This window comes from Diadema antillarum, unplaced genomic scaffold (assembly GCF_040938485.1).
Source record: "Diadema antillarum isolate AM-2024a unplaced genomic scaffold, OU_Dant_1.0 seq00000089_RagTag, whole genome shotgun sequence".
NCBI lineage: Eukaryota > Metazoa > Echinodermata > Echinoidea > Diadematoida > Diadematidae > Diadema > Diadema antillarum.
Genome location: NW_027271179.1, coordinates 507,429 through 524,502, shown reverse-complemented (window position 1 = coordinate 524,502; position 17,074 = coordinate 507,429). Strand labels below are relative to the sequence as shown.

Below are 17,074 nucleotides of genomic sequence, written 5' to 3'. Positions count from 1 at the left end.
TCTCTTTCATACCAAAACCTGCATAAAATAAATATTTCAATAATTTATTATTTTTCATTACACGAAACAGAAAATTGGCGCTCTGCCCAAACTCACCAGTACATTTTCATTTTTTTTCTGTAGAAAACAACTGCACCTCACTACATGGTGTTTACCATTTCCCTGATCGCGTATGTGTAAAACACAACGCATTGCAACCACTTATCTCTAGATGTAACAAAATTAACGGTGCGTTTATCAACTCTTTTTCTCGGCAGAAACAGGTTTTCCAAACGGCTGTCAGGGAATTTTTACGAGATGATAAACGAAGAGCTGTTTTGATAATGGGGTTCGGAAAGCCTTTCTGAAACAGGTTTCCGAAGCAGGTTTCCAGAAACCTGTTATTAGAAGCCCTTTGAAGTGAGATAAACGCAATAAACCTGTCTTGAAACGGCTTTTAATTGTACTGCAGTTACGAACGAAAATGCGCAATGCAGCTGCGCAATGACAAGGCTAGTTTTCGTGTTCGCGATGAGTTGATAAACGCAACTATTTTGGAAGCCGTACTTCTAAAGGGCTTTGGAAACGGCTTTTGAAAGCCATTTCAAACAGGGAAAAGATGATAAACGCAGCCAAAGATCCATGCATTTCGATAGAGATCATTCCAACCCACGTGTTCCAACCCTACTTGTTATAAGAGACATTATAGCTCGCCCTCTGTAGGCAGTGAGTAGGTAGTCCTATACATGTACGTGCACAGTACGTATTGCATTTCTTTGATGGTGTTGCAAAAATAAAAGAGAGTTCTCAGTCAATATGTACATGTTATTAAAAAAATGTAGAAGAAAATCGAGAATAAATATTGTCTCATCACACTTCCTAGCGATGATGTTGACTTCTTTAGAAGACACACATGTATATGTACATGTACATGTACATGTACTTGGTTTCAGCTGTTCGTTTACGAGTACGAGCACTGCGAGTGCAGTGATGCTCTAGTAGAAGACTTGTCAAGACACTGAACGAGGATGCAGTCCATCGTCACCTCGCACGTCGTACATGTATTTGACTACTGCGGGAAGCAGCCGGCAGAAAGTCGAAATACTCTACGGCTTGTGAAAAGGGCAACCGTAAAATGTTAGCTGAAACACGAAAATGTAAGTAAACCTCGCACTTCTGTAAAATAAGGCTGCATACGGGTCTAAGGCAGGGTCTAATACTATAGGAAGTCCGACGTGTTATTGTACAGGCGACGCGCTCCACTATTCACTGTTCACTATTCAGTGTATACCTGTTTATAAAGCCCTGTCGCTGTATACTGTAGTCGGCTGCACACGGCGTCTGGTCGGGTTAGGCTACTACAGTACCAGGGAGGTGAACCTGCTACAGTACTACTTACTGTAATCTGTGCACAATCGGTGACAAATGCAACGGCGTATCACGTGCAGCTTGTGTACAGTACGCGTACAGTACAACGGCAATGGGTACGCCTCCAACACATGGCAGCAGTATAAAGATACATTGTAGGACGGTTCACTCCGTGTGTTAAAGGGACTGTACAGTGCTGGTTGAGTTTGGGATTCATGTTTTGAACATTCTTAAGTGAGATAATGAGAAGCCTCTTATGAAATATGAAATAGCGTGTAATTTTAAGAAGGATTCAACGTTTAACTGATGAAAATTGGTTTTCAAATGGCTGAGATATCAAAAAAGTCATAATAATAAAAGGCGACAGGCCACAACTTTATTAGGATATCTTTGTTTCACCTTAATTATTTTGGAGATCTCAGCCATTTCAAAACCGATTTTCATCAAATAAACGTTTGATACCCCTTAGAATTGCATGCTCTTTGACATCTCACAGAGTGGTTTCTGATATCTTGCAAAACGTTAAAAGCTAAATCCGCACCTCGACCAGAACTGTATACACACCCTTTAAGCTGTGTGCAAGTCCATTCAAATTGGTGCAGAATGCTGCCCTGCACAATAAAGCGTAACTAGCGTGGTTCATTATATCTTATAATTAAATTTACAAGTAGAGTCTACTTTTGTTTTATTTTATTATTATTTTTTAGAAATCTAGAGGAATTGTCCCTCGCATAATACATGCGCCCAATCTTGGCAAACTGCTCAGCAGCTTGATGTATCTAAATTGTAACGTTAGGGGAAATCCAAATTACATACTACTTTGTTTGGTCTAACTCTAATCCCACTTTGCTTAATGTCCCACCCTACCATGGTCTATTCACTTAAAAGAATTATTTATTTCTTCTTTATACAAGTAGGGCTCTGTTGCAACAAAGAAAAAAAATGAGATCAAACATTAGTCAGAAAATCAAACATAAGTCCTTAAATTCTCACTTCTTATTTGCTGATACCTGGCTTATCAGATACAATTTCTATTTAGTTATAAATCTGATAAATGTATATGTTTCATTGCAACTTTTAGGATGCAACAGGGCCAAGTCCTGACAGTTCTAAAGATAAGTAAACAGCCATATGATTTGGTATAATTGCCATGTTCCCTCGCCATATCTTTTGTTTGTCAAATTAATATCACAGAAACATGCAAGTTATGCTGAGTCGAGGGGAAGGTGCATTCCAATGTCTTTTGTTAAACATTTCAGTACTTTAGCAATGACTGACAGATGAGGTCATCTGAGGAATACTGGTTTGGAAGGATTTTTTTGTGTGTGTGTGTGTGGGCGTTCCCAAGTAATTTGAAGAAAAACAGAAGAAAATGTCGTTAAAGATATATGTAATGTTTCTAGATATTCGTTTCACCGCAAAAATGATGTTGAGGGTATCATAAATCAACGCAAATCAACATGCATTTGGATTTCAGGGCTCTTTAACTGGCCCGGAATTCTCCTTGAGTTTATGGTGTAATTGTCGTTGACATATTTTGTGCATATCTCGGTCATTTTCCAGTTCGATTTTCCCCAAATGTTCTATCGGTGAGCAGACTGTCTTTCGAGTCAGTTATCACCGCTTTTACTTTGATGATGTCATCGTAGGGAAAATTTCAAGATCTGCCGTGTTCACTTGTTATATCTGCGGGAGGTGATTATTCCCCAATGATTAATTTACAAGACATTGGAATGCACCTTGCCCTAGACTGAGCAGGCCCGTAGCCAGGGGGGGGGGGGGGGGGGGGCGTCGGGTGCGTACGCACCCCCCCCCCCCAATTCTGAAAGGTCCACTTTTTCATAATAACGGTTTTTAGCAATTCTCAAGATAACAATCCAAATAAATATAAAGACACATTATATGCTACGTAAATGTGGAAGAGTACGTTTAACAATGTTAAAAATAATTGTACGAAACCCTTTTGTTGTATGAACCATCGGATCGTCCCCATGCACACAAACACAAATGTTGTGTATCAATTTGTGCGAGCTATTATTATATTGGCACTGCATGCCATGGCCCTTGGCGCGTGTGACCGGTGTTTTTTTTTTTTCCACTGGCCGCCCGAGTACGTGCGATTCGTGGATGGCATTGAGGCTGACACTTGCATTTTTTCACAGGAACAGAGATAAGTGGATGAAAATCTAATAGCCTCAAGTTTACATATATGATAAAAATTAAAGAAATTTCCTCGAAATTACTATAATCGAAAACCTGAGACATTTTATATCTACGTCTCACAAAGATATAGTACATGTATATATAAGTACATGTTGGCATGATAATGCCTGGGGATAGATTATCATGTCAACTATTTTCCATTATGAATGGATGCTCCAATCAAATTGTGAAAAGGTGGTCATGAATTAGCATTTCTTACGAACGATCAGGAGAGACAAAACAAAATGAAAGGCCTGTCTTACTCCAGTTCTCTTGTAACACTCATTGGGCCATTATGCATGCCTAACGAATTATAATAGCTGCTTTTTCTAGCCCTTTTGCTAGTACCAACATTCGAGAAAAGATCATCTATCAAGTAACTGTACGATCTCCGTGCATAATCTAATGCTTTTAAACACACTTGCCTACTCGCCTTCAGCTGGCATTTGCTTACGGTTCCAACAAAAGAATTCACCCGACCCGTAAGAGGGTATGAGAGAGAATGGAAAGTGCTGAGCTATGAAGTAAAATGGTAAAGTAAAAAGTTTGTCAGATAGTATTACAAAAGAAACTCATTCTTTTTTGTTTGTTTATTTTATCATTATTTACTTATCTCTCTTCTAACTTAAAGGTAGTGGATCTCTTTGCAGCCCAAATTCGAAAATGGCTAGAGACAGCTAGTAACCAAATATGCTACTATAATTTAATAAATAAGAAATAACCATTCTAGTATGTATCTTAGTGTGCACAGTAAGACAGATCAAATCAAATAGGAAAACATCTGAGCACTAAGCCTGAGGTCTGAATTTGCACTCAACTTCTTCCAATGGCTAACGGATGTTTTTGAATTTCACTGACCTCCAAATTTCACAAAGAAAACCTTCTTAGCATGATGGTTAATATGACATTTGACTGATATTGGAGATGTTTGCGAATCGGATCTACTACCTTTAATATTATTAAATCTAAAATGATTATTTGAAAGTTCGGAAATGCTGGAAATATCCTACCACAAGGAGGCAAAATATAAATGGTTCACATTTACAATTCATTTTGTTTAAAAAATTTTCTTATTTATTTTCGTTTTTGACAAACTCGCATACCAACGGCTGATATACTGTATAGTAAAGTGAATGTTTCATCTTCCAAACAGCATCCAATGGGATGGAAAACTCCAACTGAAAGGTGGACACCGTGACCATACTCGCTAAAGAAAACGCGTAATAGGGGTCGTTTTTTTCTCACGGATTAGATGGAAAGTGTGATGTACGAGCGTATATAATCAAAGGGTATCAAAAAGGCCGAAATTTGGGAAAATGGTATATTGTTCAATTATGATGAAGTACTTCTTTAGGGAGCAGGAAACATTTAAGGAATATTTGTTTTTAAGGCCCGAAAAAATCATATGATCATTACTCGTTTAGGGGCCATTTTGAAAGTCCATGTATGAGCATGGTGTCCACCTTTTAATTGTCGCTACCCCTCCCGGGACAGTATCAAAGGACCGTTTTGTTAATTAACGCAATCCCCCCTTCCTTTAAAAATCCTGGCTTCAGGCCTGCTAACGCGGGTATACAATAGAAAAAAAAAAGTTAAAACAACACCAGGAAAATCACTATTCTCAATTTTGCGGCGCGCTACGCGCACAGAGTCTCGAACACAATTAAACTTTGCAACTTCCTGGCAAAATGAGTTTTTACTATTTCCTATAGATGAAATACCGTAACGCGATTGCATGCAACAGACAAAAATACAAATTTCCTCGAGACTTTAAAACGTAATTAAAACAGTCAAAATTTACAATTTGCGGCGCGCTTCGCGCGCAAATTCTTATACAACTTTCGTAGTTCGGTCGTCCAAAGAATATATATATATATATATATATATATATATTTTATATAATTGTGTGTGTGTGCGTGTGTGTGTGTGTGTGTGTGTCATCATTGGTATTGGTACCGAAGGTCCGTTTTTTTAGTGACCGCACCCCCCCTTGAAAAATCCTGGCCACGGGCCTGCTGAGCATAACCTGCATGTTTCCCTGGAATGTAAAATATATCAAATCATAATTATCAGTATCAACTAACATGGAAACATACAAGTTATGCTCACTCTAGGTAAAGGTGAACGATCTAAACACTAAACAAAAAGTAAGTTCCCCCTAAAACAAACCTGTGTAATTCATGAATCGGGAACCTTTGAGGAAATCTGAATACAGGATCATGTAGCTGTAGTTCTCGGCTACCTTTCATGTGAAATTCAGTGGATATCACTGGGTCACGCTTATGGCAAGCCGTTTGTGTAATAAGTCGATAAACACTGTTTTTCACTGATAAACAGAGTTTATCAGTGAAAAACAGTGTTTATCAACTGATAAACACAGTTTTTCTTTGATAAAATGAGTTTATCAAATGATAAACACAGTTCTTCTGATAAACTGTGTTTATCAGCGATAAACTCTGTTTATCAATTTGATAAACTGAGTTTATCACTTGATAAACCGAGTTTATCAGAAAAACAGTAAGATTTACATATGGTTGGTTTTGAAGACTTGTTCAGCGTCGTCAGTGGATAGAGCCTAACAAGTGAGTGCAGATGCTCCCCAATCTGTGTTATATTGCCATAACGATCGCATAATAGTCAACCAACATTTTAAGCAACTATCATCACCGTCACAATCATCAACACCACATGAACAACAAAGGCCACTACATGTTTCTCACCATAATCAATATCTGTCTCCAGACTCTCCATGCGTATGTGCAGAACTGGAGGATATTGATGTTGAACAAAAGTGAAATTTGGTACCATGTCAATGATTGATTGCATTTATTTTCCCTTTGAGTTAATGCATGACTTCACAAAGATCAAGAACTTAATGCCAAAATTAGTATTCAGTAGCGAGAACAAAGGCCCGAAGATTTAATTTGCATAATTTATCATCTCTGCTCCAACAAGGTGATTTCATCGAACTAAAGGCAGACCAATTTCCCCACGAATACTTCGATATTTAATCGAAGGTAGCCATGGATTATAAGGAGGGTTTCCGGCACCATGTACCCTTTGACGTGTAAAATTTTGAAGGAATGTCAAGGATCACTGAGACATTAATATCGGTCCTAAACGCAATAATGAAATGTTTTTCAGTTGATTTTAAATGCAGAAGATCAATGCAACACCTGCTTGATGGTTTTAATATTAAAAAGATAAATCATTGTTTCATAATGTGATTATTCAACCGTAAAATAAACCACATTGCATGCAAAAGCCATTGCTTTCAAAAGCATAAATTCCTCCTCTTCACATGAACTTACCACGGGGATTATGGCCAAACTGCCAATTTTTCATTATGTAGGTTAAAAAAAAGGGTTTCGAGGCTCACGTGATTATTGAAGCGTGACTGAAATGTCAGGTGGTCACTGATATGCGTTTGGGTGTTAGCACAGTATAAAAAAACATCATACAGTTGATTTCAGTGCGCAAAATTATCGCACTTCTGACTGCACAATTTAAATTGTTATTTTTCTTTTTTTAATGTGCTCATTCAACCGTGAAATTACATGAATTGAGTGTTAAAACTGTTCAACACCCGAATGCACTCTCAGCTGGTAGAAATTACCACGAGAAACATGTCAAATCGGCCATTTTGGTAATTTTCACCCCGTGTTCACTCAACCGTGAAATTTTGTGCACAAGTCACATGGTATGATAAGAAGCACATAAATTATACGTTGCATGCCTTTTTATCCTGGAAAATTGAAATTTGTTCCGATATCACCAAATTAAAGTTGCAAAATTGGGCTTGTGAACTTCAAAAAGTGATCATTTTGACTTTAAGTCATGCTCACTCAAGCGTGACCCAGTGATATCCACTGAATTTCACATGAAAGGTAGCCGAGAACTACAGCTACATGATCCTGTATTCAGATTTCCTCAAAGGTTCCTGATTCATAAAATATTGATGTTTGTTTTAGGGGGAACTTACTTTTTGTTTAGTGTTTATAATACACTGCGCTATGAATATTAAGCGAAAAAGAAGGAACTCTCAGGTTGGATTCGACCCTCCGTCGCCTAATTCTATACATACTGAGCTGCGGCACTACCACTGAGCTGTCAAAAACCAGTTCAAGCCAGTGACACGATGATTTTGGAACAAACACTCAATGCCTCACCTCTCTTTCAATTTTTTCTCTCTTGGTCTTTGCTTTTAATTCATTGGCCATCAGAAAGGCTTATCACAAATGAATAAAAGGAGTAGATTTCTTGCGGGGACAGTACAGTTTTATAGAAGGCTTTTGTCTCTCCCGCGGAGCAAGAGCGAGACAGACAGATCTTAGGCGTCATTCTTCCGTCGTCCTCCTCGTCGGCTGCGTCATCAACAATTTGGTGTATTCTCTAGTTTTCCACAGCTTCGAGCTATGTCTATAACAAACTCGCACCACATAACCTAAAGATGCCGGTCAAGATTGAATATGGGTGAAGTCCGACAATGTCAAAGGTCAAATGGTCAATGAACTTGCTCTGATAAGCACTGTACTTACAGTGATGATGTGTACTCTATAACTTTCCACAGATTTTAGCTTTGACCACCAAACTCACACCACCACTATGATATAACAAGATTCCGATCAAATTCAAATATGGGTCAAGTCCGTCAAGGCCAAGAGTCAAAATGTCGACAAACTTTTAAGCACTAACAAGCACTGTACATATACATTGTAGTATTGTGGTGTCTTCTCCACAACCTTTCATAGCTTTGAGCTATGACCATCAAATTCATTACCTCATGTACATCACCGAAAGGTGCCGGTTAAGTTCAGGCACTCGGCAGGAATCATCCTTTATTTATTAAAAATCATTTTAAAAATGCCAGCTATGAAGGTGGTGCTTATAAGATTCCCCTGAGGGCAGAAAGCTCAGGAGGACCTCAACAAACAAAATTCCAACGATCATCACTCCGGCAGGCGTAGCAGCATGTATTGTTGTACGTTAAAATCCATGACAGTTGGAGCTTGAATCTGAATGTCATAATATCTCAGTCCGATTGTATTATGCTTAACATGAAAAATAATCGTTCACTGTCGCTATCATAATTCTCTTTTTTTTTCATGTTTCCAATATCGCTATCAATGAGCTACTGTGTAATGATATTGTTGTTTTTTTTGTCGTTCTGTGCAGGAAAATTCTGAGGATCTTTAGCAGAACTGAATATGTCTGAGTTCTCATGATCTATGTTCCTTGCTCGTGTGAGAGGACAGCGACATGGATATCACAAAGACTATCGTAAAAAGGAAACGCTCCAAAATGGAAACAGCCCTGCTAGACATTGCACTGCATGATGACGGCAACACCAGTGACGACGGGTGGTTAGAGGACAGCGATGATGAATGGTGTGTGAAAAGGAACAATAAGGAAAGTTCGGACGAGTCCAATAATAGCAGTGATGACTTACTTTCTATGGAGGCCGATAAAAACTTGAAACATACACAAAATGCACAAGATGTGGTAAATAACCTGGCATGCCCGAAGATAGTGCGAGTATACAGTTTAAGCAACACAGGAACACAAGAACAAAGAGGGCGGATGGGGACTGATACTGATTATGCCGTATCCGAAGACACAGGTACAAGACCGTCACCGCACTTTTCAGTGCAAACCACAGCAAAAGAGTGCAGAAAATCGCCTGATGATAAGGATGTCTCGCACAACAAATCGAAAAGAATCCAGTTGCAACCTTACCAAGGAAACTTGTGTGGAGAAATTACGTCACCTTCTCAGTACAGTGTCGATGAATATGTCAGTAGAGTGTTGCAGTCCATGTGTTCCAATCATAATGAACAGATGTTCTTAAAAGGTCCAGCAAGTTTGATGAATCAAATCACAAGCAAAATCAATGCAGAGTGTAAACACATGGGTGTATTTGCACGACCGATACGACAAACAACAGAAACAGCATGTGTACAAGAAAAGACTGAAATAATGAAAATGAAGGTAAACGAAGGTGCACGCGAGTGTACTAACAGACGGTTGGCACAGGTCCAAAAAGACCGCTCTCCACATCGATCCCGAGCACATCATGGAAGAACGAATGATAATGATGCCGCAAATTGTTCGAATACATGTGAGAACACTGAGTCTCGAAAGACCCTGCGGCAGTATCACTCTAGAGTTGATAACACATCGAACAGTCCTGATGAAAAAATGTCATTAGGGAAGGTTTGTCCAGATGTATCTGAACGGGGTCTCCACCGTCACAGTACAGAACGATGCATGTCAAGGAACGCGGACTCTCAAAAGAGCCTCCGACAGACGGATAATTCTAGACGTAAGGACGCATCCAACAGTCCTGCTGAACCAGTGTCATCAGAAGAGGTGTCTTTCGGTACGTCTAAAAGGGTTCGCCTGCGTGACAGTAAAGAACGATCCATTGGACAACTAGATGATGGGTCACATCTGTGTAGGAACGCAGACTCTCAAAAGAGCCTCCGACAGACGGATAATTCTAGACGTAAGGACGCATCCAGCAGTCCTGCTGAACCAGTGTCATCAGAAGAGGTGTCTTTCGGTACGTCTAAAAGGGTTCGCCTGCGTGACAGTAAAGAACGATCCATTGGACAACTAGATGATGGGTCACATCTGTGTAGGAACGCAGACTCTCAAAAGAGCCTCCGACAGACGGATAGTTCTAGACGTAAGGACGCATCCAGCAGTCTTGCTGAACCAGTGTCATCAGAGGAGATATCTGTCGGTACGTTTAAAAGGGTTCGCCTGCGTGACAGCAAAGGACGATCCAGTGGACACCTAGATGACGGGTCTCATCTGTGTAGTAACGCGGACTCTCAAAAGAGCCTCCGACAGACGGATAATTCTAGACGTAAGGACGCATCCAACAGTCCTGCTGAACCCGTGCCATCAGAGGAGGCGTCTGTCGGTACGTCTAAAAGGGTTCACCAGCGTGACAGTAAAGGACGATTCATTGGACACCAAGATGATGCTGTACATCATCGTTGGTACATTCAATACCCCAAATTAGGTGACTCTAATACGTTCCATGTATGTGTGAATACAGCTAACAGTCGTGATGGAAACACACCTGCAGTTGGGCGGCCAAAAAAAAAGATATGTCGTAATAAATTGGGACAATTCGTTAGATGTCGAAAAGCAAAACAAGGAGCGGTCATCTCAGAGTTGAAGCCGTGTATACATTCTCATCCTCAGCGTGAAACATATAAACAAGATAATGAAGCTCGGCTCCAGTCATGTCATAACGATATTTGCGGATCACCGTCACAGGGTAAGGTCGAAGATATCTCGCGCATTGAAACAACAGAGAAAGTGCAAGAACTCCCTAAAGATGTCAAAACGGACGTTTTCGCGGTTGCAAAGGAGGGACATGTGCGGAAAGTCTCAATCAGAGCAGACTCCCTTTTCTGCCTCACTTTCAGACCGCGCTGCGCGTCACTTAACGGAAAAAAATCGTGTTGAAACAGGAGTATCCCGATCATGAATTAGATACACACAAAGAAGATAGTGCGCTTCTGTTCAAGTCACCTCATAGCGGTATTTGCGACGTACCTTTACAGAGTACTGTTGATAGCATTTTGCGCAGTGAAAGTACAGCGAAAATAGAAGAACTCCGTCAAGTTATTAAAGTCGAAAATTGCGAGTTGAAAATGGAGCAGGACTTATGTGAAAAGTCTCAATCAGAGCAGAATGTCAGTTCTACCTTACTTTCTTCAAGCCTGAATCCATGTCATTTGACGGGAATGGCTGGGTTGAAACAGGAACATCACTGATGTGCTCCACAAGATGATGTTTCCTCAGCATGGAGTGACAACTCAGTGAGTAAAAGTAATTGGAGGGAACCACTTCAGGTTAACGGAGACGCAGTCTTACCTCGAGAAGAGGAGAAACGTATTATGGAAGAGCAGACTAAAAATCAGGAATTGTCTTTGGGGAAAAAAATCAAAAATCAAAAAAAAAACCTCATGAAATACTGACCTTTTCTTTGGTGATCTAGCTGAAACTTCGCCGTATCTGATGATATAAGACGCATTCACATACATGTAATTATCACGTTCATTGCAATAATCGGTTAGAGCTAAAGTCAAATAGGTGTAAAATTGTAATGTATAATTAAAAGTCATGATTATTTTTTTTACGCACATGACTTACTGTAAATGACTGTTGGACTGCTGGCATACTTAACTTTTACAATCAGCGCTGTAAGGCTGCTGTACACACTGCTTTCTTTTGCATGCATGATCTTTAGTTTCTGTACCTTTTTCAAATCCGGTTCCTCAAAGAAGATCCATTACACTTGTTCCACATTTGCCACAAGCATTGAAGGAACATGATTTTGCAGGGTAACAATTCATCTCCGTGAGATTTTAGAGAAGTCTGATACCATCTGCAGCAAACACTGCCAGCACCCTATATTACTTAGTACGAGTGCGAGTAACACATCAACTCTCAATATGTCGCTGCCTCGGTGCACTTTTCTGTTACAGTCCCTGACTACCAAGTTGTGTGTTCCGTTCGTTTTTTATTTTTGTATTTTTTGCAATTTTGAAGAGGACGTAAATTTAGGTATTATGTGAAGTAAAGGTATAATGTGTGTATAATATTTTAAGGCTTATTAGGGGTTTTTAATACATATGCACAAAGCAATTTGCTTTCAAATCACACACACACACACACACACACACACGCACACACACACAAATGTCGTTTGTCGTAGTCTACAAAATGATCAACTGTCTCGTCCAGTAAAGTTTCTCAAAATTTAATTGACTTGTCAATTTTCCTTATCGAACAAACAAGTCATGTCAGCAAAATGTGATGAAGGAACTGCACTAATCTTTTGCATTTTTAGGAGATGCATTATCAAGTTTTGTTATACATTGTACTTGTATACATGTTTCTACTTCCATGCAATGCAGCACTACCTGCATTTGAAAAGAGAAGGAAAGCAGTCTACATAGAGAATCAACTATAGGCAGTTGCGTTTAAAATACAATGTACATGTAAAGCAAAATACAGAATGTACATGTATGTTGAAGGTATGTCAAAATCTTGCTGGATGCCTAGCTCCGTCAGTCGCTTCTGCATTTGAAATGTAACTACACCTGTACAGTTTAATCCACCTTCTGTCATCTCCTATTACAGTGCTATAATCATGGTTCTGTGCTCCCGAACATCCATGCGGCAGAAAACTGATGGGCACCCATATCTGTATAATAACCTTGCCATGTCAAGTACAACACGTATATTATGACTTATCCATAATATGTATTGTGCGTATCGGTTGTCATCGCTATACATGTATACAGTACTGATTCAAACTTGTCTTGTCGCTATATAGTTTCATTGTAAAATTTAAGCAGCATGTCTTTTTTTTTTTTTTTGGGGGGGGGGGGGGGGGGCTTATCGTAACGTAAAGGTTCTGTAGTTGAAGAATGATGTTATTTTGTGTATAGTATACATGTACATATTCGTTATGTTTTGGTACCTCCGCTACGAAGTGTTGTCGGAGGCATTCTGTTTTCGGCTTGTCCGTCCGTCCGTTCTTCTGTCCGTAATCTATTTTGTCGACAGCGTGACTTAAGAACCGTTGGGAGTGTCGAGATAAAACTTGGCATATTATTACAGCTGTATGTATCATGTATGAGTGGACGAAGTCGTACCTTGTAGCTATGGATGCACACGCTCAAGGTCACCCGTCAATTTGAAACCTCACTATTTCCCCATATCTTTGCAATGCCTGACAGTATTTTCATGAAGCTTACTGTGTACATAAGCAGGGTACCTTGTATTACAGTTAAAATTTACGAGGGAAAAGTTTTGGGCCATGTATAGGGTCAACCTCAAAGGTCAAAGAGCAAGTTGAAAGCATCAAAACAGACAAACAAACAAACAAACATTGAGCGGACGGTAAAATTTTAGGCCGAAAATCTGAATTTTGCTCCCGGACTGATAAGACATGAACTGCTACAATTCTTGACTCTTGGCTTCCAACTTCCACTGCAGTCAGACCAAGAGGGTTTTATACATGGAGTTCCAACTGGCTGTGTTATTCAAACAGTTGTCAGATTTCTATTGATGTACAAAAGAATTCCACAGGTGTACTTGTGCCTTTGATGATCGATGTTCGACGCCGCCGTCTTGCTGAGCAATTTTAAGATTCATTTTGAACGTTATCATAATGTTGGCCATATTTTGCTTATTTATTTATTGACATGAAATTTCACTTAATGATAAAGCATGTAAAACAAAAGTCAATCCCGTCCAAAAATTTGTGCAAAAGTGTATATCAGAGCTAAATAATGTGAAAATGTTTAAAACTGTACCATCCTGGAAAGCTGGTTTTATCACTTTTCCGCTTAATTTCCATATATGAAACTAATATGGAATAATCTTCAAGTATAATTCTTTATTGATAGATATCAGATTAGTGCCCGGGTATGCCCAGTGGATAAATTTTCATCTTTATTTCAGCATCTTTTGCTCAATTTCTATTCGCGCATCCTCGTGTCTGTATTGTGGCCCTACCTTTTTTTAAGAAGGGATAGCGAAAAGCAATTACCATCGCAAAGACATATCTTCCTTTGAAAGTAGTTGGTGATTATGCAATGAGACACGAGTCAATTGTCTTCGTATCTGCGCGGCAATCCTGTTTGGCGCATGCTTCAAATATTTTTGAGCGCCGGCTTCGAACATCTAGCAAAGGAAATAAGACGGTTGTGACTCTATTCTCTAGAACCTCCTTGGTCAGACATTGATTTAGTGCATTGCGGGTACCACCTATAAACTCGTGGTTTTGCGTAAGAGGAAGCTATACCTCGTGCGATGTAGAGCTTTGGCGAATGTGATGAGAAAATACAGTGGGAACTCGATACATGTACTAACAGAGTCTGTACAAACAGAGTCTGTCATGTAAATCGCTGTGCAGTATATCTGTGCCAGTATTCTAAAAGCTAACAATATGACTTAGTTATTGTATCGTTGTGACCCTCGAAAATGTATTTTTTTTCATCAGTTAATATCATTTCAGTGTAACATGTTGCCTTCAAGCATGCTTTCCAAATACTGTATCAGAATAAATAACTTTTCATTTGAAATCACGTTCTCCCTCGTAATAATGAAACAAATTGAAGCCATCTATATTCGTTGACATAAAACAATAAATCAAGCTTTATTCACCAATTTCTTGTATGCATCAAAACGATTCCACATCCAAGCAATAACTTATCAAAAATATAACGGCCTTTCCAGAATGAGGCGAATAGGTATAACCCGTAACGTATTTTCAATGTCACGAAATAATTTACAACTTCATTGCATGAACATCTACATCAAAATTCATGGCATAACAAAACGGCCTTTTTACGTTTATAGATTTCCACAGCGATAACAACTGATTGGAGAGTGGTCGTCTATGCCTATATCTAGGTGATGTCCCAATATGGCATCTGCACAAAATATTGGATGGTTTCAGTAGCCATTAGCAGAACATATCGTGGTTCAAGTCCTTTGAACGTGAATCTTGATGGGTGAACAAGTAGTGTCGTAAAGCACCATGTCGCTTGCCTTCATCTTTACCCAAAGATACGGAAAAGTCATTCAAACTTCAGCTACCTTATACAAACTATGATAAATGAGAAACTAAGCTTTCAAGAAATGAGATGTCGTCTGTAAGTGAACGATATGCTGTACACCAAAACGACTCTTGGTCCTATGCCTGAATACCATGGTTCCACTATTAGACGAAGTTATACACTGTATTTTTGGCTTTTTGCAGCCAGCGTAAAGCAGACAGGTTATAATGCAGTCCATGAAGTTAAGTTCTAGAAGAATTCCAGAGGAAAACCCAATATTGGTCAAGTTCCGTTTCATTCGTTCCCCAACAATAGTAGCCGTTATTTTTTACGAGTACTGTACATCATTACTTTCAACAAGCAACACACGAGCCAAGCGAAATCAGACGTCACTTTATTCAAACTATTCGCGTGCACGTGACATAAATTTTTGATTATGATTAATTTCCCCAAAAGTAAGAGGGGAACCATTCCTCGCTAAAACACTGAAAACTTGAAATAAAAATTGATTCATCAATAAGTGTAACCTTTTTTTCTCTTTTTGTCCAAATCTCTTACAAAATTGCTTACCCGTCACTACATTACTCAAAATGTCCGATCAATGTCAATACAAGTTTGTGGTAATGAATCATGCATGAATAAAGTACCAAATGTAATCCTGCACAAAACCAACAATAAGTCGCCAGACATGGATTTTTAGTTAAGGGCAGATTATGAAAGTATGTACACACTCTTCAAGCTTTAAAATGAACATAGATGGACTCTCCAAGCTTATCTAAGTACAAGTACTATTGGAGAGAACGCGCACACTCTGAAAAAGCGTGAACTGAGAAAAGAGGCTCTGAAGTACAGGGTATATTCAAGTGCTTAATCTTTACCAAACCGTGCTGGTGCTGGCTGTATGGGACAAATTTAATAAGTAAACCACCGCAGCAGCAACTTTGAAGAAATTATCATTACAACGTACCTGGAATTCTGTCCATGATTAATGTCAACTTACAAGGCGTTAGCATTCTCCTTTCAAAAGTTATTAGCGTTGAAAGTAAAGGGTGTTCAAAGGATTTTCAAGAAATGAAAAATGACATATCGGTCACTCAACTCTACTACAAAAAAAAAAGGGTCAGAGAAAGGCTGCTGAAAACACACTTTCCCATTCATTGTATGACCCAAAACCTAAAAATGGTTGATGTAGAAGAAGAATAGCTCTTTCAGAAAATATAGAAAACACGAGATTGACTTGGTTGATCCATTCACCTTTTTGGAGTTCTCACGTAAAATCATGAGGTGAGACTTTTTGTTGGTCATGTGATGCAGGGTCACAAATGTTTACGTCATAATGAATTGACAAATTTATGTAGTCATAATTTATGAGTACTGTCGCAAAAATTATTTCATAACAAATAACTTCATTAACATAAACACAAGCACTGGCACAGTACTTGGGAAAATCTTCACTCCAAGATATTTTTTTAACCTTCCCAATTTCATAAGACAGTGGTTACAGAATAAGGGTCTATGTCTATACTGTGTTGTACCGCTTGCATATAGTTAAATGCTAAAACAGGAATAATCACACTGAGTGGGTATTCACGATATGACCCCATACCTGAACCCTTCTCACATTCTGTACGACCAAAATAATACTCACAATTTACTGAACGTTATGACAGTGATGTTTTACTGCAGTAAAGTTTACGAGGGCATGAGTGCATTTATTTTCGGGTATTGTATCAACTGGACGAGGCTCGTCTTTTCATGGAGTTCATAAAGTTACTTTTACTTATTAACGGCTTTGTTCGGTGTCAAATTTGAAATCTAGAATCATAAAAGTGCAGCCCTATTTCATCGCATTCTAGGTTATTTCTTTTTTCCCTCAGAAGCACCTATCGAATTGATACTGAATAAATGAACTGAAACCTAGCTGCCGTGGA

The 17,074-nt window shown here is 39.0% G+C and overlaps 1 protein-coding gene across 1 annotated transcript; it reads left to right on the top strand.

Moving 5' to 3' along the window:
- Nucleotides 1-1,018: 1,018 nt before the first annotated feature.
- Nucleotides 1,019-11,031, top strand: LOC139726564 (uncharacterized). The gene is made up of 2 exons (XM_071637556.1): nt 1,019-1,136; nt 8,725-11,031. Exon 2 carries the CDS (start codon nt 8,809-8,811, stop codon nt 11,029-11,031), a length of 2,223 nt encoding a protein of 740 aa, XP_071493657.1. The 5' UTR covers nt 1,019-1,136; nt 8,725-8,808.
- Nucleotides 11,032-17,074: the final 6,043 nt, after the last annotated feature.